Source organism: Leptosomus discolor, chromosome 6, assembly GCF_034619465.1.
Source record: "Leptosomus discolor isolate bLepDis1 chromosome 6, bLepDis1.hap2, whole genome shotgun sequence".
In the NCBI taxonomy this organism is placed as follows: Eukaryota; Metazoa; Chordata; class Aves; order Leptosomiformes; family Leptosomidae; genus Leptosomus; species Leptosomus discolor.
This window is the reverse complement of record NC_141396.1, coordinates 6,720,531-6,744,984: the sequence shown is the minus strand read 5'-3', so window position 1 is coordinate 6,744,984 and position 24,454 is coordinate 6,720,531. Positions and strand designations below refer to the sequence as shown.

Sequence of the window (24,454 nt, the reverse complement as noted above, 5' to 3'; positions counted from 1 at the left end):
GAAAACGTCACAAATATACACAAGGAAGCAGGACTGACGAAAAGCTACATGTAACCTTAGATTTACAGCCTTACCACTGCAACTCTGCAAAATACAAAACTGTTTCGTATGAAAAATTTTAAATAAAACATCTTTTACATGACTGCAAGTGCATAGTTTTACAAGTTCGGCCTTGTACGCCTGTTGTCAGTTTTACAGCAAAGAGGGACAATGTTTTGACAGATGACAATACAGGATAAGCCCTTTATCATGTTTCACTTTTATTGAACATTTTCTGCAAACGCAGTTTACAACCTTGCCTCAGGTTGCACGCATCAACTTAAGCCATGATAAATCAATACTTTTTTGAAACCCAAATCCTAGTGGTGTAAGGGGTTAGGTAGTGGTTGATTTGTGTAGTTAAATTACAACAGTGTAACGCTCACTCATAAAAGCAGTATGGTGCAAGAGGCTCTTTGGTGCCAAAAAACTGTCAGTGATGCATTTATGAACGCTACCGAGTACAAAGCAATCCAAATTACAACTCTTCCTCGCAGCGCTATAAAACATTAAAGGACACTGGAGACTCCCATATCTTGAGCAGTCTGCGAAGAAATGTCACCATTAAAGAAAAGCTGTATAAAAATCAACGACAAAAGACTTCAGTGAGAAAGTATATCCTATTTTTCATCCTGAAATACAGGTCAGGTGTGGCCCAGCTCTACAGCAGGCATATTAAATAATCAGATTTAAGGTGATCTACACGCTGAGACCTGAAAGATCACTGCCTTAATCTTACACCCATTTACATGGGCATTTATGTGGCAATGTACTTGCATCCTATAAATCTTCAGCAGCGCCTAAAGAACATACTGCTTACATACCAGCATGCATCCAGAACATAGTCAAGTCAAACACCTACAATTATGTAGAAACCCCGGATTTCAAGTGAAGTCTAAGAAATCCTAAAGTAACTTGCAGTTCAGGTATCTACTGACTCATGACTTTTTTTTTTTTTTTTAAACTGGATAGGTGTAACAAAAATGCAGACTTACTTGTGATTTTTTTTTTTCCAAACTACAATGTATAGGCCGATCCTCGCGTAGATATACACATATATACAAAATTTATAGAAAAACAAGAGTCCTGTAGACAAGATTCCTAACTTGAGCGGAAAAACACAACGTATACGATAAAGGAGAAACAGAGATAAAGGGCCAATTCCGTCATCACAAGCACTTCTGGTTCCACACGAACTTCAGTCATTATTGCATGCACTAGGTGCCCAGAGTTACAAGTATCCCTGGGTACAGTTGAGCCGACTGACTAAATTGCTCTTCCAGTATATCTCAACCTGATCTAAAAGTCAAGGTACTACTTAGCATGTCAAGTAGAAGAGGAGGAAAACACCTCGTGTGATTTGCTACAGCATTACGCGTAGTTATTTGCACGACCTGGCTGGGTTTAACAAAACTGCAAGTTTCCATTTCAAAACCTATTCTAACTTGCAACACCTGCACGGTAAGAAACAGAAAAGGTAAAATATGCAGTTTCTCAGACACTCCTTTAGAACTATCACCTCTAAAATCAAACACTCCGTTTCTTTTAAAATGCAAGTTTGCTTCACTGAACTATCACTGCAAATCCTACATTATTTTTTTTTTTAAATTGTGCCTGCCTCAGTGTATTTCAGTATACAGCTGAAACACGTGCACCCCCTAGCTGTCACAGGTAAGACACAGTACTTATATCTAACTTACATTCATTTTCAACTTCAAATTTATTGAGGCAGTTTATATCAATGTATCCATAAAATAATTCAGAAATAACCCAAGTATACCATTTAAACATCTTCATGATTTATCCATTTACACACTCAGTACACAAACAACCCAGCCTCTGTACAGGTTCATCACATGCAAACCACCCATAAAGACAAAAACTTTAATTAAAAATAAGTCACAACTCAGTGTACTGTTTCAACTGCATCTCCATTTACCAAATGGCACATTGAATATTCTCTAAAATAAGATGTTTTTAACAATCTTGTTAAAAAATTCTTGGGCAAAATATTTCTAGACTTAAAAAACATCAAGATTTTTCAAAACACTCAAGATACTATACAACTTATAATAACCTTGAAATAGGTTTACAAGGTTGTTAACCAAGGTATTTACATACCAAATAATGTAAAGCAAAAAATTTGTATTTCTAATGACAAAAAGGTGATGCATTAAAGATTTATGAAATTAAAATTAAGGCTCTTTGTTATAGTTCTTTATGTAACTTTACATAATAGCCAACTTTGGAAATGTCAGTCTTGCACATTCTTGTCAATCTACTGCATTTAAAGCAGTAGAGTATATTAAGTATTACTTTGAATAATTACATTGCTACTTCTATGTTTGAGCATGCTTTCGAAACACTGTAATTATGAAGTATTTACAATGTGTAGCCTTCAAACTTTATGTAAAAGCACAAGTATGACTGTCTGACTTGAATACAAACAACATACTTGCAAAAACGTTTTTACTTCTCAAAATTAAATGCAAATTACTACAGTCTTAATAAGCAAACCAGCTGGAAAAGTTTTAATGTGTGCCTGAATGTGGACAGTAAGGTATGTGAAATTACGCAGACAGTACTGTTTTTCATCTTAGACTGAACTATTCTTTGTATCAGACTGTTTTCTTTAAGCATGTAGAAAAATTAAATATTTTTTTAAAAAAATTATTCCAAGACCTACATATACTTTCTGAGCTATGCCCACTGGTTTCTTGAAAAATCAATACTGTCTAGCAGGGTGTCACGATTGGTCCACAGTTTATTTCAGGATGTGTGTTCAACTAAAAGCAACTCGCTGTTTTTCAACGTCATTTCTCCTAAAAAGCACAGTGATATAAAACACTGAAGACAGAACAAAAAAATGGAATGGTAACCTAAGGATCGAATTCATTAGCCATTTCCCCTACTATATCAAAATTTGTAGTCAGAATTGTCTTTATTGACTTTATTTTTAATTTTTGTACACAAAGAAAAACATGTTCATATCCATCATGAACAAAAACTTAAAAAGGCAGAACTAGAAGACATTTGTGTCCTTCACCAAAGCAAAGCTGTGCTAAAGGTTCCAAACATTTCCATTTTTAAAATAAATATTTTCTTTTTCATTGTCTACATTCCAGTCTTCAGAATGTCACTGGAAACTGCAGCCTATCATGAAATACACACTTTTAAACAGAGTCCCAGCTCACTGTGTTTGGTAGCTTGCCATACCATATCCAGCTTGGTTAGGTATTACAGGAGCACCTTGTCCCTGGGCAGGTTGAGCACCAAATCCACCCATCCAGGCAGCAGATGGAGATTGGCTTAAAAAGAAACAGGATGGTTAAAAAAGGAAATGGGTGGGGGAAAAAAAAAGTAAAAGAGAAAAATAATCACGTAAGTTATTTACAAGACAACAGACTTAAAAAGAAAATCAGCATAAAAACATAGTTCCTACACTACTATTCATACCAAAATAACACATTTCTTCTTTTCTTTAATGAGAAGAATTCCAGTTAAGTGCTACAACATTTGATTCTTGAAAATATCATCAGCTTTTTAAAGAACAAAGGAAAAAAAAAAAGCCCCACAAACCTTGGGTGTTAGTTGCACAGGACAACTGCCTCCACAGGCAGGTACATACGCAGGTGCCTGTCAATCAACATCAGTGACGCAGAAACACAAAAAATTCCCAACACCTAACTGGCATGAGTTCCAGTGATTAGTTTATCATATATGTAATTGGCAAGAGATAATAGTTTTTTAAAAGAAGTATGTTAAAACAAAAAGTTGAAGACTTCAGTCTTCAAGAGATCAAGTACGAGAAGCCCACCCGAATTCTGAAACTGCCCAAGTTCAGATGTCAGTATGTAGCTGCTTCTCTCCAGGATTAGGAACACTTTAGGCAAATACCGGGGCTCCCTGGCTCAGAGTCGCCAGCATTCACCACCTCAAGTCAGAAGTCAGGAAATTTTTAGGTATCACACAAGACCACCATCCGAAACTCTACCGCAGAAGACTGTCTTTGTGCCTTCAGTCTCAGAACCCCGTACACATCAAACGTCTGATCGAGCACAAGTCAGAGTGACTCACCCCGTTATCTGGTCCATGGACACCATTAACCATAAGCTTTAAGCACGTAAGGAGTCCAGCTAAGGCTCGAGACCTTGTGCAACCCTTGCCCCAAATGAGCCTGAAACTCAGATGTAACATTCTGGGAATACCGTAAAAAATTAAATACAATTACTCACTCTACTCCAAAACCCTGTTGATTCCACGCTTGGCCATACATTCCATACGATGGTACTTGCCACCCATTAGCCATATATTGCCCATACTGTTGTGGATTTCCATATACTTGGCTCCATTGCCCCCACTGACTGTAATCCACCTAAGGAGAGAATAGTTCACAGTACTTCAGGTTCTACAGATGGAGTATGTTCCTTTTGTGCTGCTGAAGGCAAAAATTTTGGTACACCAATCAGCGGGATAAAACGAGCAATGATGAGATCAGCTAAGTAAGATACCACCGTGACTTACTTAGATCCTTGTACCGAAAAACATATTTATGTGTGTTTGAAATACCAAAGAATACTTGGTTGGATAGTCATCTAGTCTGCAGTTAGTGAGCCAGCAAGAATCAGAATTACCTTAAAGTTTCTCCCTATCTTGAATCATATCCAGAGGACAGTAACAGATATTCCATCGAAATCACTAGCCCAATTTGATGAACAACTGGAACGTAACTGAGACAGAACATGGAATTCTACCACAGAATATAGCTATTGTAACTGGGAAGGCATTAAAGGTATATACACGATTGCTTTTGTAATGCAATGAAGAGATCGCAGTTACCTGTTGGAAGTTTTTAGTCATATCAGGGGACTCTTTACCCCAATAACATTTAACGACGTGTCCTTCAATTGTGGTTCCATTAACTGAAACGATAGCATGTGCTGCACTTTCATGGGTTGAAAATCTAAAGAATGTAAAAACAAACGAATGTTATGCTTTACAGTACTTCCACCTGATTGTTAAAAAACAGTGACTCTCTACATACAGGATATCCAGAGAAAAAGATCTGCTTTCACAGATATTCATCTTCTCAGGTAAAAAGATTGGTGGCCACTTTTTAAAGTTCCAAATATTTCTATGAACATATGGTGACAGCTTTTAATGTACCAGCAGAAGTTCAATCAAGTGAAATTACAGAAAGATTAAATGTTACCCTATGAACAAAATCACGGATTTTATTTTTCTCTGTCCATACCTGACAAACGAGTAACCTTTTTCTGGAAACACCCTTATTTCCATAATCTGTCCAAATGGTGAAAAAGTCTGTCTCATAAGTTGATCTACAACATACAATGTTTTTGAATTAGTAACCACCTTGGTGTCCAAAAAGCTTCAATAATAAAAAAAGCAATAAAACAAATCATACCTGTTAGCCCAGAGGCGATTCCTCCACAGTACACAGTACAATTTTTTGGACTTGACTGATTTACTACATCTTCAAATCTCAATTGTTTTGTATTATCTATAAAGAGAGAAGGCTGTTTTTAAGCAGTAGGCTAACAGGCTAACCACAGAGTCCCAGATACTTACCTCGTACACAAGTATGAATTACACATTTAACAGATATACTCAGTATTTTATGACAGACCAGTAGGGCCACCACTGCGTTGATACAAGGTATCATAAAAACCTATTCTTTAAGATCTGGAAGTCAAGCTAAATATGTAATTAAGTGACATGATCTTGGCAACATTATGTTTTAATCTTCCACCGAACAGTAAAGTGCGAGAGAGCAAACACAACACAGCATTACACGAAGGTCTTACTTTCTTGTGTACTTTTGGGGGCTGGTGGTTTCCGTGTTGCCCAGTTAGTTCTGATCTGACGGCCTCCTAACCACTGGCCTCCCATGTGTACAATAGCATTTTCCGCATCCTAAAGAGATTAAAATAGAGATTATAACACATCCAAAGCAGTATGTACAAATCTACTTCTAACAAAGACTTGGTTGTCAGTTAATTCTGTTGACAAAACCAGTAACAGCACTAACAAGCATATGAAATGCTGCGCAACCACAGCAAGCAGACACAAATGAAGTAACATGAGGCCAACCAGTTACAGAGAACATCCTCACAAGTGATTTGGTAAAAAACTTCCTCCCACCCCCATGTTCTACACACAGGTTAGAAGCAAACCACAATCACACATGCACTACTTTTACACAACAAGCATCTGTATTAGAATATTCGAAGGGTGCCCAAAAAAGTACAAAGGTCATACAGATGCCTGAAGCAACTACCAAAATAAAACCATCATAATTTTAACTATTAAAAAAACAAAACAAAAAATATTTTGCCAACTGACTGTATTAATATAATACACAGAAGTATATTTAAACAGTAACAGATGAAGAGTCAGGAAGGACTTTCTCATCATCAAAATCCCTCACTGAAAAGTTTCTCAGACATAATTCCAGTAACACACCATGCAGTAAGAGTTTGCAAAAGACGCTGTATAATAAGATCTGAATGTGTTTTTTCAGAATCTTAATATGCACTCAAGGTAACAGGCCAAGTTTAGGTAGAAAATCTGGAAGTTCTGGGAAGGCTGAATGGTAGTTACTAAGAAACTAATCATAAAACCACAGAATGGTGTGGGTTGGAAGGGACCTTAAAGACGTCCCATGGGCAGGGACATCTTCCACCAGGCCAGGCTGCTCAAAGCTGAGCAGGTACGTTTCCTTTTAGTTGTCACTTGCACGTGCTCCCTGCCCCATCCTCTCTTCTGCTCTCTGGAGGCATGCAATGGATGTCTGAGCATAGGTCTCTAAATATCATTGTATGAACACACACACAAAAGAGTCCATGGCCCATGTGGCTTAACTTCTTGAGCATGAATTAGAAGACAGTCTTTAAGTTCACATTTTAAGCAGAAACATCTAATAACCGAGGGATAGGCTAACACTTGCAAGAAGCAATTTCTTCCCCAACTCCTTTGAAAGAAGAGAGAGGCAGAGCAAATAGTACGTGTGCTTGAAATGCTTTTCCAAGGGCACAACGCTTAAGAAAGAGAGCGCCAAGCACAAGGGACACGGAGAACATATGGACAAGCTAAAGGTGAGCGGCTAGCACTGTCCCGCCTCACACTGAAGGCTTCCAGCTATAACAGACTTGTCTCAAACTCAAATCACTCAGGACCTTGATCCTCCTAAGGTTTAATTACACAGTGCTCATTCTGAAGACAATACATAATGATAAAAAAGAAATTATGAGAGATAACCAGTAAGAAAAAAAAAAACCAAATCACCAGACAATAAAAAAATCCCAACTTACTCAAGCACCCTCACTCCCAAAACGTAACGAGCAAGTTACAAACTGACTAGGAAAGGAAACTAGCTCTGATGAATCTTGCTGCCAGTCTTGAGGATCACAGCTATGACAAAACCAGAACAGAGCCCATGCCATAGCTGCTCCAGTTCGAAGTAGGAGTTTAATTTCTCACAACTGTGGAGCGCATTAAGCTCAGGCTGGTGCACCTCAAGTCTGGGAACCCATCCCACCTCCCCAGTCTAGCAGGACAACAATAATTTCTGAAAAACAGGCTTTAAACTCAGGATGGTCACGCCATAACCCAATAGGCACAGCTGCTGTTTGAAAGAACAGCAATCAGGACATAAGTTTTAGAAGTACTTTTTAGTATTACTTTTAGAATTCATCCATTAATTTTGCAGAATGAATATAGAATTTAAATTGGAGTTTTTATGGCTCGGTCTTAAAAGAATCCAGTAACTTGCCTCCGTGTTAGAACACTTCCCCTACAGGCACAGAACCCAAACACAACCGTATGGTAAGGGAAGTGGAGGGTACAAGGAAGTAAGACCTCTATTCCTCTTGTCTATTCCGCCCGCAGCACAAATAAATGGAAGTGTAAGTGGAAAAACTCACTAAATCAAGACATTCAATTGCAGTATCTTACAGCAAATCTGAAGAAAAGGAATTCCAACTTCTTCTGATTAAGATTCAGCTCCAGATGTTACAGAAGACAGAAAAAGTGTCTTGACTTGCAGGACTTCTGACTGCACAAACAGGCTTATATGCCTAAAATCCTTAACTGGGTGTGTTTTCCCAATATAAAATATTCAAGGAAAACAGTTTACACTGTTTCTTTCCCCATGTTGTCCTAAAAGTACCTCTAAACACATACAGCTCAATTTTCCAAATAATTTTCACAAATTTCTTATGCTGACAAGCATTTTTTTAACTTCCAAATTGCCAAGAATTATGTGTTGAGTCAACCGTATTGCTATAAACGGTAGGGCACAGCACAGCACTGTTTTTATCAGTACTACACTGACTAAATTCTACAAGTAACCTCTGTAATACCTGTATCAGAAAGGGATACTAGTCACTTGTTGGAAGCATTTTTCCCTAAGCATACATAATGTTATCTGTTATGTAACACCACCCAACACAAAACCAAAACAACCTTCAGTTACAACACGCCCAAGCAAAACGCTTTAGAAGCACAGAATCAACTCTTCGCTGCAAAGTAACTAACTCAATACAAAGAACCATCTTAGATTCCAAAGCATTCTAACCACCCAAGTGAAGGACCAACCTAGAACTTCATGGAGATGCAGAGCTCAAGCAAACAAATCCAGCGCATGACACACCTGGCTGCCTTGGATCCCCAGAACGCCTGAGCTTTGGCGAACACGTGAGCCTGGCAAACCCCAAACCCCGCTGCGCAGCGCGGCGCTGAGCTCCTCGGGAGCGGGCACTCCAGGACCTCCTTTTGCAGAGGCTCCTGCCTTCACAGGGGGAACGGCACCGGGCCTGGCGCAGAGCCTCAGCTGCGAGACCCAAAGCACTGCTGCTCAGCCCAGGCGCCCACCTCACTGCAGGAGAGATGGTTCCACAGACTAAGCTGAACTACCCTAACACACCCAAACGAGCTTCCTATGTTCAGGCATCCTCTCTCACGACGTTTTTGAATCTTTTTTCACAGTGTTCTCACAGCACCACTCTCATCTGAATCGTTTCAACCCTTAACCAGAAACACTGGAAGTTTTTGACTAAAGTAAGCGTCCCCCGTGCACACACATTTATTTCCCTTGGGAAAGCCTGATACACAGTGAATACAGACATATAAACAAAGAGGCAAAACTAGAAACGGAAAATAGGCAATTATTTTAAACCTGCATTGTGACTACTCACCAGTTTGTTATAAAAAGACACAAAACCATAGCCTTTTGACTTTCCAGTTGCCATATCTTTAACTACCCGTGCATCCCTGTGAAAAGAAGCACAGCTATATGAGGGTAATATTAATAACCTGCAAAATAAAAACTAAAAGGAACCACACACACTGTATTGTGAGCATAATTTTTTCTTATAAATTCAGTTAGCCCTAAAACTACAGTCATTCCTGAACTCTCCCTATTGCTTCTTTACCTGTTAGAAAAAAGCAGTAGGACAAAAAAAATAACATGTAATAAACATGCAACCTATCCACATAACCTATGCTGGCTAAAACTAGAATGTTCAAATTTGAAGTATAAGAGAAACAAAGTTTCCTTTTCTAATATTCTATTGGCTAGGGTCCTCTAAGGTTTACTGTTCTATAAATTACTGCAACAATTCTATCTAATTTACCATGCATTTTCTAAATAGTTAAATGTCTTCTGCCTAGTGATACAAAATATATGAAATATTAAAAAATCGAAAAAGAGGAAAAAATAGGAATTAAAAGGCATACATGGCCTGTTAACAGATTTCTTTATTTTTCTTGGTCAATTCTCTACCATCATTTTGGAGTTTGGGTAGCTGTAAATTTTGAAAAATTGACATTTTCAGAAATTTAAGAAAGGAGAATAAAACTAACAACAATGCTAAGCACACCAGTACGAAAACAACAAATTTACACAGAAATTTTAGTGAGTAAGTTAAAATGATTGGAAATATAGAACTGCACTGAATATAGAATGTTAAAATGTAAATACTAAAATATGTATATATAAATAATGTATAATAAGAATAAATAGAAATGAGAAAAAATCTACAACTGAGTTCCAGTGTGCACAGTTCCTTGCAGTTAGCCTTCAAGATCCTGTCCATTCTTATGAGCAATTCTGCAAAATAACCAGAATGCTATTACTTTTAATTGTGACTTGGACTTTAGAAAAACTGCAGGTCTCAGGTATAAATATAGATTGAGAAACAGAAACCTGAATTATTCTCTTTAAATTGATTTTTAAAACAGTACTACTTACCACATTAAGAGACAAAAAGCAAAGTAAACAAAATAGCAGAGGTAAGAAATAAGATTTATGATTCATTTAAAAATATGCGTACAGAACAAGAGAAAAATAAGAATTTTGTTCTTAGAAATATATTCCTGTAAAGTAGTACAAAAACGTTCAAGTGCAACTTTGAAAGATTTTTATAAAGATAAACCGATAGAAGATTAACATACTTTTTTGTAGCAGTACTCTTAAGGACATACATACTTTAGCACTCACAAGGATTCTTGTAACATTCAATATGTTCAATTAAAACACCAGGTGATTTAGTAGCACCTGAATTATCTATGAGAAGTTTAAAGAAACATTCTCTTAACTGGCAGAAATGTGCACATATTGTAAATCCACCCTTCTTTTGTTTAAATACTATAATCTTAATTCACCCCCTGTTATTATCCAAAAAAGTAGATTTCATTCTCATAAGTATCAGGTTTTGTCAAAATGTTCACAAGTTATTCAACTAGCTGCTTCAGAAAATTATATTCTAATTGCCCCATTCTACCCTGCCTAAGAAATACAGCATGAATGCACACAAAACACACTGAGGATGCATACACCAGTTCTCAAGTCACTACTCTATACACATTCTGAACAACAAAAGTCACACTTAGGTACAGTAATTAAATTTTAATAAAAAGTTGAAGGACATTAGCATATGAATTAGGTTAAAAGCACACTGCTTTCAGCAAAACCAGAGCACAATTACATTACTGTATTTACAATCATGACAGATACTGAGATGAAATAATAACCCGTTTTTACTGCCCACCCAACACGTAGTAATTAACATCAGAGAAATTATCTAAAAAGATAAGAAATAACATTTCAACTCAGAAACAAATTTTCACTGTCACATTTTCTAACTGATATTGGAAATGTTTATTGTGATACTTACGATATTTTACCAAAAGGAGCAAATGCTGACTTGATGTCTTCTGTTGTTATTTCTGGACTTAAATCCCCAACGAACACATGGAAGTGATCTGAAAATAAATAATTTACTAATCAAATATTTAACTGCTATCTAAAATTTCAACTCCTGAGAAACTGATGCTCTGCACACAGCACTGGGAACCAGGAACGCCCAGGATTCCATCTGATGAGCAGCAGCAATTTAATCTGTCCACTCCAGTTTCCCCAGTTGTAAAGCAGAAACAGAAGAATTAGTTTGCAAAATTCTATTAAACACAAGATGGAAAGGAAAAAAGTTATGTTTAAATGCATTTATGACACATTATTACCGCGTTGTGAATTATTTGTGTAGAAGCGATACTGTGCCATTACTTTACTTACTGGATGTATCTTTTTTCTGGCTACTTGGTGTTGTTGCCCAGTTTACTTTGACCTCCTGAAAATAAGTATAACATTTAGTATAAATTCACAAAATTCTTACGTTTTTTAAGTTAATTCAAGGGTGAGCTACAACTGTCAATGTTTACAAATCATCATTCAATACAAAACGCTGTCATAATTAAAACATCACAAATAACATGTTTCCTAAACAAGACTTGCTTTTTTAAAATCAATTATTTAAAAAATATTATTCTAACAATATTTAACATTGGTAAACATCTTCAACAAAATGAATGCCTCACAGTTTTACCAACATTTTTTACACAAACCTATATTCCTTAAGTCTAAAATTACAATGTAAGCAACTTACCTTTCCCAAAATTTTTCTCCCATTCATAGCAGCTAATGCAGCAGCTGCATCTCTGTGTTCATAAAATTCCACAAAGCAATAAGGGTCATTGCTTGTATGCTGCAAAACAGAAAATCCAACAGAAGAGTTGACCCTTCTGCTATCGGGTTGCTGAGAAGAAAATCCAGGAAAATATATTACTTATAGCTAGAAACTTTAAGAATGATTTGCATTAGATTTATGAAATAGCCTTTGACATTACACTTAAATGCAAGAATTATTAAGATGGACTTTTTATTAAAGGTCTAGCAATGTCTGAAGTACAGTTTACCTCATGTGAGGGCTCAGTACTTTAAAATTACTAAGCTAAAAATAATTCAACTACCAGAAAAGTGATCTGCAGACTGGATGGAAGGGGAGAAAAAAGGGGAAGAACGGAGAGAAGAGCAAAAATGGTCTTCTGCCTCACATATACACTCAAAGCTTGAAAGGTTTACTCCCCAGATACATTTTCACCAATTTTCTCTCTCCTCCTACTTAAGAAGTCTTTCCTTTTATTTAGCCTGAAAATCACTAGCAGACAGCAACCTAGTCTCAATTGAAAAATGTTATACCCAGCAATTGGGAAATATCCCTGTAAAAGGACTCAAAATGGTTTGACTGAGGGAAAAAGATACTAATAAATTGATTTTTACTCTGTTAAATCTTGGGTATAATCTGTTTTTGTAGGATGGCCTATTGAATCACCTTTAAAAATACTAACAGACAAACAAAGCTCACTGAAGTATTAAATGTAGCAGAGTATTAAGAGCAGAGAATGTAAAAGTTTCCAGAAACATTGATCAAGTGAAAACACTCATTAGAATGGCAACCTTAACATTGGATTTAACCTGCCTGAAAGATGTAATGAGCACAAAAACTAGAGCCTTACACCAAATTATCTACATTAGCTGCTCTGCACGTACTTAGACCAAAAGATGATACACACTAATATTAAACTCAACAAATTATTTCTTGCATGTACATGGAAGGGTCTAGCACGTAAAGACACTGCTTTGGCGGCAGTATTCTTGCCTATCAGCCTCCCCCAGTGTCAGGCAGAGCACAGGTCTAACACAAGACCAGGCCTTTGGCCTTTACCAGTTTTACTATTTAACTTCTGAAAAGTTGGACTTGCTTATATGGACAAACAAATTTCAATTCCGCCCCATAAAACTGGGCTGTACATCTTCAAACACAGTTCTGCCTACACCTGAACAAGGGGAGCTATTAAGATCTAACAGCTGAACTGATCACAGGGCCTTTAGATACCTCAAATGATCAAGCAGTCTGAGATCATCCTTCTAACCACTATCAGTATGAGGTGTCTCTAACTGATGCAAAATGAACAGACAAGAGAAAATATACCTGAGATCATAAAAAAAGAATTTAAGCCACAACAGATGTGAAGTGCCCTAAAAGCACATTCACCCCAGAACAGTAAGCTTTAATTCAGCCCCTCTTCCCAGACTACTTTCCTGCTGCAAGGAAAACAAGATTTGGGAAACCCATTTAAGGCCTTCGCACATTTAGTGCAGTTTATGCTTCAACTGAAGTGCAATTTTACTTTTAGATTGTGAGGAAGTCGTCTTTAGCACCAAGAGCTTGTCTGAACATAAGAACCACCTCTTTTGCAGATGCCCAGTTCTTTAGATGTTCGAGATACCTGTAAATGCTAGTCACACCAACCCCTGAGTATTATATACCCCCAAAATAAACACTTGAAATCTCTAAACACTTGACATGTTCATGTCATATTCTACAGATGAAAAAGAGAGCGAGCAGACAGCCGATACACCTGGCTAAAGAGCAGAAAAAAAAAAATCACCAAGGGTTTGAAAACATTCAGGTATGAACTTGACTGCTGATGGTAACAGCAACGGACAGGTAAGAAGCTCTGAAATGTAACTCAGTGCCTATGGAAAGTTTCCAACATGCTGATCCGAAGGATGGAGAGCACGGACAGGTACTCTGACAGTTAAAAGCGCTGTAGCTGCAGGCTGGTTCCAGCCTGGAGTCCAACCTGCCCTGGCTGACTGCTTGGTGACAGGTGCTAAGGTCAGCCAAGGGCATTCACCTCCGTACGACCGAATATAGCTGCAAGTAGCTTTTTGTTTATCTACTTATTTCACAGAGATGTCTCACTTGTTATTTCTATGGTTATGTAAAACCTTAAACCCACAAAGCCTAAATCAAGGTAAAATGAGTGTTGGAATTTCTCATCTGGTTCTCAAGAAATCAAACCGATGCTAAGGCCTCTCTCACAGCCGTGGGCTGGAGCAGCAGCACCGTATTTCTGAAGAGCCTATGACAATCCAACTGTTTCTTCAGAGAAAAACTAACAATTGTGCTCTGTTATCCTTCTGTTTAGTCATCTTTCTCCAATAAACTTAAGAAAATGTGGCAAAGCTCTTGTCTTCACCAGAAAGTTTTAATGAAATGCCACATGGGAAATTACCAGTTAAGACAGATGAGAGTGATTAAACAAGGATCAGGAGGATAATAAACAGCTAAAACCCAAAAAAGCAGTGTGTCACACAAAGGGAAAGACCACCATAGAGGAGTTAACAGTAGCATTCCTGAAGAAGTCTGGTTGCAAGATTTGCCTTTTAATACTTCCATTAACAAAATTAATCATGCAACTGTACTCAGGAAATCTGTAATTACAAGTTAGTAGAAAGCATAAGTAGTAAAAAGCAGGAAGAGCAAACAGAAGATCAGAGTTGAAGAACCAAAGATTAAACCTAGCAGAAGTTCTGATTAGTCCCTGCCTGCTTGAAGTTTATCAGTTATAAATGCAGAAGGAAGGAAAAGTATTAGGGAGCAAGAAGCTGCCTAGGATGTGTCAACAAGATCACAGAAACGGCTACCAACCCTAAGCGCGTCAGTATTTACAACGGATAGAAGAAAGTATTAGTACTTACCAACACTTTGTACAAAAGACCTTATCTGAAATACTATGGAAATTTTGTCACTGTTTCAAGAAAAAAATGATTTAAGGACAGACAGGTGCAGACAAGAGCTATTCGCACTGGCACAGAAGAGGCTCATGAACAGCAAAACTTATTTTGAAGGTTTTTTTAACTTTTCATCCATAGTGAAGAAGCATTTGCTCAAGATGGAAAAGAATTACTGAGACTTATGTTAAAATAAAGTGAAAAATGTACAAAATAGCCATGAAGAACACCGGAAAGGTTTCTGATTATCAGAACAAGGCGGTTCTGAGAAGAGGGAGTAACAATCTTTCAAATAAAAAGTGGAGTCTCATAATCAGCCGGTAAAAGGTACATCAGGGCCGCAGGCAAAAGTACAGGACTGTACACAACACGTCTCTTCTGCAAAAAGTTATCCCCAAAGCCAAACACAATCAACCTAAAAACCCCACTACCAGTCACGCTAAAAGAAGCCCCCAAGTCCATTTATTTTGCACAACTTAGGATAAAGTTACATTGCTACCCCCCTGCATGTGGAAGGCCTTACCTCTGTTATCATTTTACAGCTTTTGCATGGTCCAATCTGGCTGAACAACTGAAGTATAAGAACTTCAGTCACATCTCTGGAGAGGTTTCCTACATAGCTACACAAGGAAACAAAAAAACCCAACATTTTAAACCAGAAATTTCATCTTTTCAAATGTAATTACAATTTTAAAAATCTTATATGACTATGAAAAATCTCCCTTGAAATATCCCAGGTATCTTAAAGTCAGTATTTACAAATCATTTCATGATACAGTTTTAATGCAGCATTCATATGGTTTCTAAATTATAAAGCTGGCCACACAATCAAGAACACGAAGCTTGATTCAGAGATAATACTGGACACTGATACCCAGGGCCGATCATTTCTCTGGCAGAAAAATGTCAAAAGCAGGAAGAACACTGCTCAAGAACGTTGGGTGGAACAAGCAACCAACTGGGCAAAGATGTTTTCACTTCCCACCGAGCATCTAATCAAGACTATTTTGTAATTAAGGTACGAACCCACATCTAACCCCCATTAGTTCAGCAGCAGCTATTGGACATAAATTGTGCTGCCTTGCAAGCGACCAACTCGGTTTTTCTGTTTTATTGAACATTTGGAAAACCAGCCCACTCGCCAATACACAGGGCAATTTATGCAGCAATATGCCACAGGAATGCTCCACAGGGCATCCCTCAAGCTACCACCTTTGTAAAACTCCCCCAAATTTTGGCAGTGCTATTTTATTATCACCCATATTTCCTGATTTTTTTTTAAATTTATAAAACCTTAGAAATAATTCCAATTTTTAAAATACCTATCAAGTTTAGATGGAGTCCTAGATTTACCCAGATAGCCAGAAATCCAATAGCAGTTTTAGAACTACTTCTAAATACTGCTACATTTTACACTCACAAAAAGTAAAATCAGGTCATAGAGATGGCTGAGAAAGACTCATGCATGCAAAACCGATTTTTTTTTTTTAAAAAGTGACTAATTTGTAATCAAATTGTAAACAAAGTGATCAGTTAAGAGAAAGGCTTGTCACAGCAACAGAACTCAAAAGTCATCAGCACAGGGACATTCATTATCTTTCCAAGTGAGCCTGTCAAGACAAAGTATTCAAACGCAACCAGTAACATGAGTAGAACTTTCGTGATTTAGCTGCTGAAGCGACATACATTTCATTCATTTCACTCTGATCTGTTATAGAATGTTGTAATACAGCAAACTAAAGTCAGTCTGAGCGGTTAATACACTTCAGTAAATGTTAAGTGTGAACCAGCATTTCTTCAGTCTATGCATAAGCCACATTCTTTGGAGTACAGCAGTTTAAGTGCACCCTTCTTTTGCTTAATGGGCATCCCTTTATAATTCTTGAAAAGCAATTTCAGTGTTTGACATCTGGACTTTCATCTACCTTAAGCAAAATTAAAGTGGACACTTTGTTTTCATCTGAACACCACACAATGATATCAACAGATTTTTGTTCATGTTGTTATTCTTTCAACAACTATGAAACAGTTCTGCTCTTTCTCAGTCAGGATTTAAAACGCTATACAAGATCCTGAGTGAGTTTCTTATATATCACATCAACTGAATGATCCCTTCAACATCCATTAACAGCTTTCATGTACTCATTACTTTCTTACTAAATATGTATGAATTAATAGAATTCATTAAAAGAAGCTACATTTACAGCCTGTATTGTTATGAAGCATTTCAGTAAAAACGTTAAAAACTGCGGAATTCTGCAAGACCCATTACAGGACAAATTGCCCACCTCATTGACTTTTCAATTCTCTATTCTGAAAACTTAGCAGTTAAACATTTATCCACACCTTCCTTCAGAAACCTTAACTAAATTTTTGTTAATCATTCACCAAGATTAAATTGTCAAACACTAATAGTTTTAAATGGAAATATTAACCTTTGCAGATACTACTAAAAATCAGATGGAAAATAGAATTACCAGTAGGAATTCCCACATAAAGTGTCAGTACCGCTGTGAACTTATTACTAGTACTTCTTTCCTTTGTATGTTGTAGACATGAAATTAAATACAGTGAAGTCCTATTAACATTATCTCTACTGCAAAATCAGATACAGTAAGGAGTACAATTAACACCATAGAAAAACAAAATCTCAGCCTCTTCTGCATAATATTAATATGTATTTTGGAAACGCAAGAACTCTGAAAAGCAATCTGAGTAATTCCTCTTGTTCTGACAGAAAAAAAAAAGCCAGGAAAAGCCATTCCTTAGAAATCTACTCAATTGAGTTAAGATAAATTACACTAACTGCTAGAAGAGACACTAGGTGGTTTTCCAACACCGCTATGTCTTCATCAAGATACCTGTGAGAATGTTGCATCATAAACTTCAGCTATGAAACAGGTTGTCTGTTCATAAGTCAGCAGTGTAATTCTGGGCCACCTTACTGCTAGATTGAAATGGGATGTAAAGTCCTCATGGTCCACAAATTCTCTAAATGCATATGATCAAATACTGCCTCGATGTTCAATGTTACCACGGTCAGAAGGCATTAATGCCTTTCACAAGTCCCTTACACTCTGAAACTTGAGTAATACACACGCTGAGAAAACTTCCCAACAAAAGGTTCACCTAACAAGGACAACATCCAGAAAGACCCAAATCTCTTGAACTGTACGTAAAATATGGGAATACAAACCTCTACAAATTGCAAACAAAACACTAAAAAAATAAGACTTGATGGTTACTTTCGTATCTTTAACTTAAAGTAGGTGGCAGTAACATTACCCCCTTCAGTACAGTTTAAGATGACTTAAAGAAAACATACAAGCCAACATCTTCAGTGTACAATGTTTGAATACTGTAACACCAAGGAAAGAAATACATTCCAAAGGTTAGGAACAGAAACCTTACCTTTCTGGAAACACAAAGCTCCTCAGCTGATGCTAATGACCTGCCACACATGGCCAGCCTAACGGGGCAGTCAGTTTTCCCCTTTCTAGCTCAACTTACACATGGTACAACACTATTTTTTATTCTACTTTATGAAACCAAAGCAAGCAGAACCAGACCTAAAAAACCATACGGCTTTTAACATGCTATTGCATGGTATTTCAGTCTTTTTGTTTTTTTTACATTCTAGAGGATATATAATTCAAACTTACTTTAAAATTAAAAAACCCAACAGAGAAGCAGCACTTACTATACTTTTATAGGCTGTTGTCTTGGTTAATGTGACAGGACAGCAAAAGTTGTGGCTTTTTTGCATACAGGCAATAGTGTTCTGCAAGTTTGAAGCACTTAAATACCAATTAATAAGCACCCAAAAAAAACCCAAACCATGTACCTATATAACTATCTCCTAATATAAATTTCAATATATTGCACTTTTGAATGATGCTGACAACACAAAGAACAACAATCTGTATTTGAAATTCAGAGATCCTGTCGAATTATCTAAATCATAAAAGAAGCACGTATCAGCAAGTAATGAGTTTTAGAATTAAACTCTGGCTTGAACAGAAAAATCCTCTTTGTCACAGTAAACAGGTTTTTATTGTGTCCTAGATAGGTAGGGAGGAAAGGGACATCTACAGCCACTACTTTTGGGTCCACAAAAATCCCCTACATACTATTTGGAGGCAAGATAGTAAATGTTTCCACACTCATGCAGACAACATGCAAGAAACGGCACATTCCTTATTTAAATGAAGTATGATAAGCAATAATATAACTGATGTGGTAAAAAGCCCATAGAAATTCTAGCAGCATCTCTGCCTAATGCTAGCAAGCTAACAGATGATACCAAGAAAACGAGACCAAGAAAAATCCACTCTGTAGACTCCACTAGCAGACCATATTCCTCTACAAGAGAAATGAACTGAAGGGAAGTGTAAGAGAACTGAATCCAGCTCCTGGTTTGCAGTGGAAGTCTTACTTATGCTCCCTATCCAAATTCCATGACGCTAAGAATGTAACATGGCGAAGCTAACGATAGAACAACCTGTAGGTATTCAGTGACTGTTCAAGAAGTTTTTTCTAAAATCATTAACAAGAACAACATAATAACTTGGAACTTCTTTTCCAGTTATCAGCGACAGCTGAGAACATTAGCAACACATTAGGTTTCTGACAGTTTAGCTCCCACTTTAAAGGAGAAACAGGACTTTGATACAGCTTCTGATGGAAGAAGATCCAACAGTACTCAGAAAACAGAGCTTTCAAGTGTTCTGTAACAAAAAAAAACCAAAACAAAACAACAGAAGCCCACTGCTCATTTTAGGACCAGCTAAAAAATTACACATTGAGAATTCTCTGTATCACATCCAAATTGTGTCCTACAAAAAGGCCCTCCTCTTTCAAGTTATCTTAGAATTGTTTAAAGCAGTAAGGAAAACTTTTTGGCAGAAAATATTGCATGTTATTCTTCACATTTCTAAAAAAGCCCACTAGTTATCGCATGTGAGAAATAAAAATGCAAATAGTGTCTATTTTCTAGATTAAGCTTCAAAAAATATTTTGAATTCTTGGACGTTCACGACTGACCTATCATGACTGAAAATATAACAGCCTTCTAAGTACTGCAAATGGAAACAATTATTATTCCTGAGGTATTTAAGATGGGCAAAAATGTTCAGTGAACAGTTGTTAGGTGGGTTTTTCTTTTTATAATTAAAAAAATTGCTTTCAAGTGTTAAAAAAGAAAATCCCTTCCTAACCTACAAGTTTAGTTCTTCTTTCCTGAAGGAATAAATGAAATACCAAAGACATTCATAAAGTGTCACTTAAAACTATCAACCAAGTGCTTATGCACGTGGCCAAAGAGCTACCAAAACAATTTGTTCTTCACTTACTTCCCCTCCCTTCATAAAAACAAACAAACAAAAACAAGGAGTTCAACTTACAATATTATTAGTTGGTTTTGGGGGCCAGTGGCTTTTATTTATAGGAGAGATCCTAATGCTCTACATGAAAAGTATTACCCCGGATAATAATCTTTGAAACACAACTTGCAATTCTAAATTTGCAGATATTTCCAATAAAAGCAGGGACAAGAGGGAGATGTAAGAAATGCCACAGTGGAATTTTTGTGTTCCATGTAAAAAGCCCTCAAACAATTACAGGAAAGCAACCCTACATCACTGCGGTTACTACAAAACTACTAGGAAATGAATGTATATGGTCTTTATTGGTTTGACAAACAGGGAGTCAGATGTGTGCAATAAAACATCTTTGGCAACTGCAGAGATGCTAATTCAGACATCTTAGTACAACTGTAACTTGGATCTCATCAGTGACTACGGGCTAGGTCAGGTCATCGACGGATGCATTAGTAAGAAGAACCACTCCCAATTAGTACCAAAACTTGTCAGCAGCAAAAGAACATTTTAAAACTTAGTCTAGATATAGAAATTATTTATTAAAAAAAAAAAAAAGAGGAGCCAATCAGGAAGAGAGGAACCTTGAAAATAAACCCGAGTAAAATGCTGTGTAACTTTGCCCTTTTCCCTCCTCTCATCCTAAGGCAACATTCTGAAAACTATGTCCACTATCAGGGCCAAGCAAACTGAGACCATTTGGGTAGTCAACACAGAAAGTATTTAAGACATGCTTATTTAAACTATGCATCTCAGGGAGCAAGGACTAAGTTAAGTACTTATACTACACCACAAACAAGTTAAAAGAACTTTTGCAGACATAGGAAGGAGAAAAAACACAAACTGACTTGAAAAGCCTTAAATGCCAAGTCATCATTTTGGTAGTGGAAACAAAATTCAGAGATATTTTAATCTGCTTCAGTAGTTTTTTTTTAAAGCCGCCTTCAATCCACATTATCTTGGAAAGCCTTTCTGAAGGCTACTGTCCCAAAAACTAAATAGACAAAGATTTCATTTGCACTGTCTTGGGCTGCATTTCTCATATGGGCAGCCTGAATGTTGCACTGTTGACACTGCCTTTCTTATATGGACAGCCCGAACACTAAACTGTTCATACAGCACGTAACATCCCTTGGCCCCTGGAAACTGAAAACCTATGAACTAGTTAAAATATCAACAACAGAATTTCAAGTGCCTAACCATACCTACTAGCCCTCCTCAAGTAAGTCAGTAGGACAAAGAAAACCCAGCAACACCATACCTGCAGAGTTGAAAAGAACTCAACAGCAACCAAAAAAGCTCAAATTTACATTTTTAAACAGAAGCCAGCCACCAACTGATTACACACTGCCTAGAGAGACACGGCCAACATGTAGTTATTTCTTTTGCCAGGGCCCAAAAGACTGTTATTGAACCGCATTGCAAAACACTGGAGAGAAAAGCAATTTTTCCTATCTGCCCGCTAAAGAGAGTCTCGTTTTACGGCGTTCCCCATCACACCCACCGCAGAGAGAACACAAAGAACTTTCTTAACGCCGGGACGGCTGCGAAGGGGGACCCGAGGACGGGCGACCCGACCGGCTCCTCCCGGCGCCGGCCCCGGGAGCGGCTTGTGCCCGCAGGCCGGGCAGCGGCCCCCCCCGGGCACTGGGTGCAGACCTACTTAAGCGCCGAGTCCCCTCGCCGCCACCACGGTGGCAGCTCCGGTATCCCCCGTTTTCCCCGCGAACCGGTGCGGCGCCAGCCCGCGCCCTCCCGGTCTCCGCTGCCGGCAGCTGCGCTCTCCCGTGCCGCCCGCTCTCCCCTCCCCTCCCGCCGCTCCTCGGCCCACACCCGCTCCCCCTCCCCACGGCCCGCTCCGGACTCCGCTCCCCATCCCTCCCTCACACGCTCTCTCCTCAGGCGCCCTCCGCTCCTCTCCCGCCCGCCCGCCACCTCCCTCCGCTCCCCCGACACCCCTACGCCCTCCGCACCCCCCCGGCCCCGCTCTCCTCCGCCTCTCCACGCACCCGCCCGGCCCGGGCCTCCCCGCCCCCACCGCGGCCCGGCCACGCACGCCTCCGGGAGCGCATCCCCCTTCTCCCCGCCTCGCCCCGCCGCCGGCCCGGCCCTCTCCACCCCTCTCCGCCCAGGGCCCGCTGGGGCTCACTCCCCACCGCCGGGGCACCCCCGCCCCCCCCCGGCCCCGCGGTTCCCCCGCGGTCCCCTCCCCACTCACAGGGTCCTGGGCTGCCCGTCGTCTTCCATAATGGTGGGCGAGCGCCGCTCTCAGCCGCACCCGGGGGCAGCGCCGGAGGGGGGCTCCGCCGCGCAGGGAGGCGAAGGGAAGGTGAGGGTGAGGGCCCCGGCTCCCCCCGCTCCGTCTCGCCCCCTCGCCAGGTCCCGACACCGCAGCCCGAACAGGAGAGGGAAGAAGCACCACAAAATGGCCGCCGCCACCAGACACTCAGGAAGCCGCGCTCTGCGCAGCCGCGCCCCGCCGGCCCGCTCCCTCTCGCACCGGATTCTCCTTCCCGGTCCCCGCCGCCGCGCCGCGGAGCGCGCTGGGGATCGTAGGCACGGGCGGGGAAAGCGCGGCGGGACGGCCCGCGGGGCCCACCGGTCTTCTGGGCGCTGTAGTTCTCCCGCCGCCCACCGCGCCGCGGGCCCACACGGGGAGCCGGGCTGGGAAGAAACTACCACTCCCAGCACGACTGGCGGGAGCGGGTCGGCGGGCGGGGCGGGCGGCGCCGCGGCCCTCGTCCCTCCCCGCCGCGGGCGGCGAGCCCGTGCGGCGCGGATTGGCCGCCAGCAGCCCGGGAAGATTCGCGTGTCTGCGGGGCAGCCTCCCGCCAGCGCCGGGGCCGAGCGGGGCAGGGCCCGGCCCCAGGCCCAGCCCCAGCCCCAGGCCGGGTCCCCGCGGGGCGCCGCCAGCGCCGGCCTTCGGGAGTAGTTGGGGAAAGCCCGTGCTGAACCACAGGCCCCCGGGGGTTTCTGCCCGGCGGGGGGGGGGGGGCTGACGTTCGAAGGCTGCGCTGGAGCGTGGCGGTGGTGTGTGCATAAATGACGAATAAAGCGATCGGGTACACCTCAGGGGGCTCAAGCTGTAAATATTTGGTGTATTGCCGTGTGTTTGCCTGAGGGGAGCCTGGTTTGAGCTGGAATATGCTACTGCAGGTCGCGTTCACAAGCAAAGATCACGACCGTTGGCATATGCTACCAAAAAATACAGCCTGGCCACCTTCAGCTACCCCAGTGCGTGAGTACAGTATCGATTGTAGAGATCGTGATTGTTGCGAGATGTGTAACGCTGCAGGGGCTCACCAAGAGCAGAGAGGATGGGGAAAGAGGTCTGTCCATCTCATTTCTGTCCATATACGCCACAATGAGGTGTTTGAGAGGAAGCACACCGTAGGGCACCACTACTTGGGACCATGAAACCAACGTCTGTCATGGGCACAGAAGAAAGGACCATTCGTTAGCACTCAGAACCCCAAACAGAGGTGGTACTACAAAGTAGAACTCAGTGACTGGGACTCGGGACCAACGGCAATGGGGTGGCGGCGATGTCTCAGAGTAGTTTTGAAAGAAGAAGCCTTGTGCGTTACCACCCTTTGTCAGCAATTTCAGCAGAGGCATCGAGCAATGGTTTCTGGAAAGTCTTCTGGAAGTGCTTTCCTTTTTACATCAAACGTAAAAATCCTTGCTAACATCATTAGACTGTTCTCGCTACAGAAAAAGGTTTAATAGAAGAATTTTTATGGTAACTTTTCTTTATCTAGTGAGAAGTTAAGTTAGGAATGTCAGTGAGGAAATGGATCAGAATAGCTCTGCATAGGCGGAGCATGAGTATCCTCACGCGCAGTTACTGCAGAACAATCACAGCACTTTTACTCTGGAAGAAATTCCATTTGTATGCATATTGAATATTCAAGTAATCTTAAATACTCTCCCTTTTCCAAAATAGTAACATCAAGGACAAAACTGCCTATATACTTTTCAAACTGGATATTTTCATGCCTGCTGCTCACACAGTAATGTTTTCCTATCTTTAACTTAAACATGCGAGCCTGTTGCCAGGCATGTATTTCTGGAAGAAGCTATTCTAGCTCATAGCTGCAGA

General features: G+C 40.0%; 1 protein-coding gene across 3 annotated transcripts; it reads right to left on the bottom strand.

Annotated features, from left to right (window-relative positions):
* Positions 1-240: 240 nt before the first annotated feature.
* Positions 241-22,641, bottom strand: TIAL1 (TIA1 cytotoxic granule associated RNA binding protein like 1). 3 transcript variants are annotated; one of them, XM_086467261.1, is made up of 12 exons: positions 22,571-22,641; positions 15,501-15,597; positions 12,003-12,152; positions 11,633-11,687; positions 11,235-11,322; positions 9,255-9,330; positions 5,865-5,973; positions 5,465-5,560; positions 5,294-5,378; positions 4,879-5,002; positions 4,275-4,414; positions 241-3,347 (listed from the first exon to the last, which is right to left on the bottom strand). In XM_086467261.1, the coding sequence occupies exons 1-12, from the start codon at positions 22,597-22,599 to the stop codon at positions 3,230-3,232; spliced, it is 1,167 nt and encodes a 388-aa protein (XP_086323387.1). In that variant the 5' UTR covers positions 22,600-22,641; the 3' UTR covers positions 241-3,229. The 3 variants fall into 3 exon arrangements, with proteins under 3 accessions (XP_086323387.1, XP_086323389.1, XP_086323388.1); XM_086467263.1 differs by having other exon boundaries at positions 4,873-5,002; positions 12,003-12,101; XM_086467262.1 differs by having other exon boundaries at positions 12,003-12,101.
* Between the last annotated feature and the right edge of the window lie 1,813 nt (positions 22,642-24,454).

Excerpts from the sequence above, each read along its gene's own strand:
- TIAL1 (XM_086467261.1), bottom strand. The coding sequence starts at position 22,599 with ATGGAAGACGACGGGCAGCCCAGGACCCT. Across the intron at positions 11,688-12,002 it reads GGAGAAAAATTTTGGGAAAG|GAGGTCAAAGTAAACTGGGC; the intron begins GTAAGTTGCTTA and ends ACTTATTTTCAG. Across the intron at positions 5,561-5,864 it reads CCCCAAAAGTACACAAGAAA|ATAATACAAAACAATTGAGA; the intron begins GTAAGACCTTCG and ends CTCTCTTTATAG.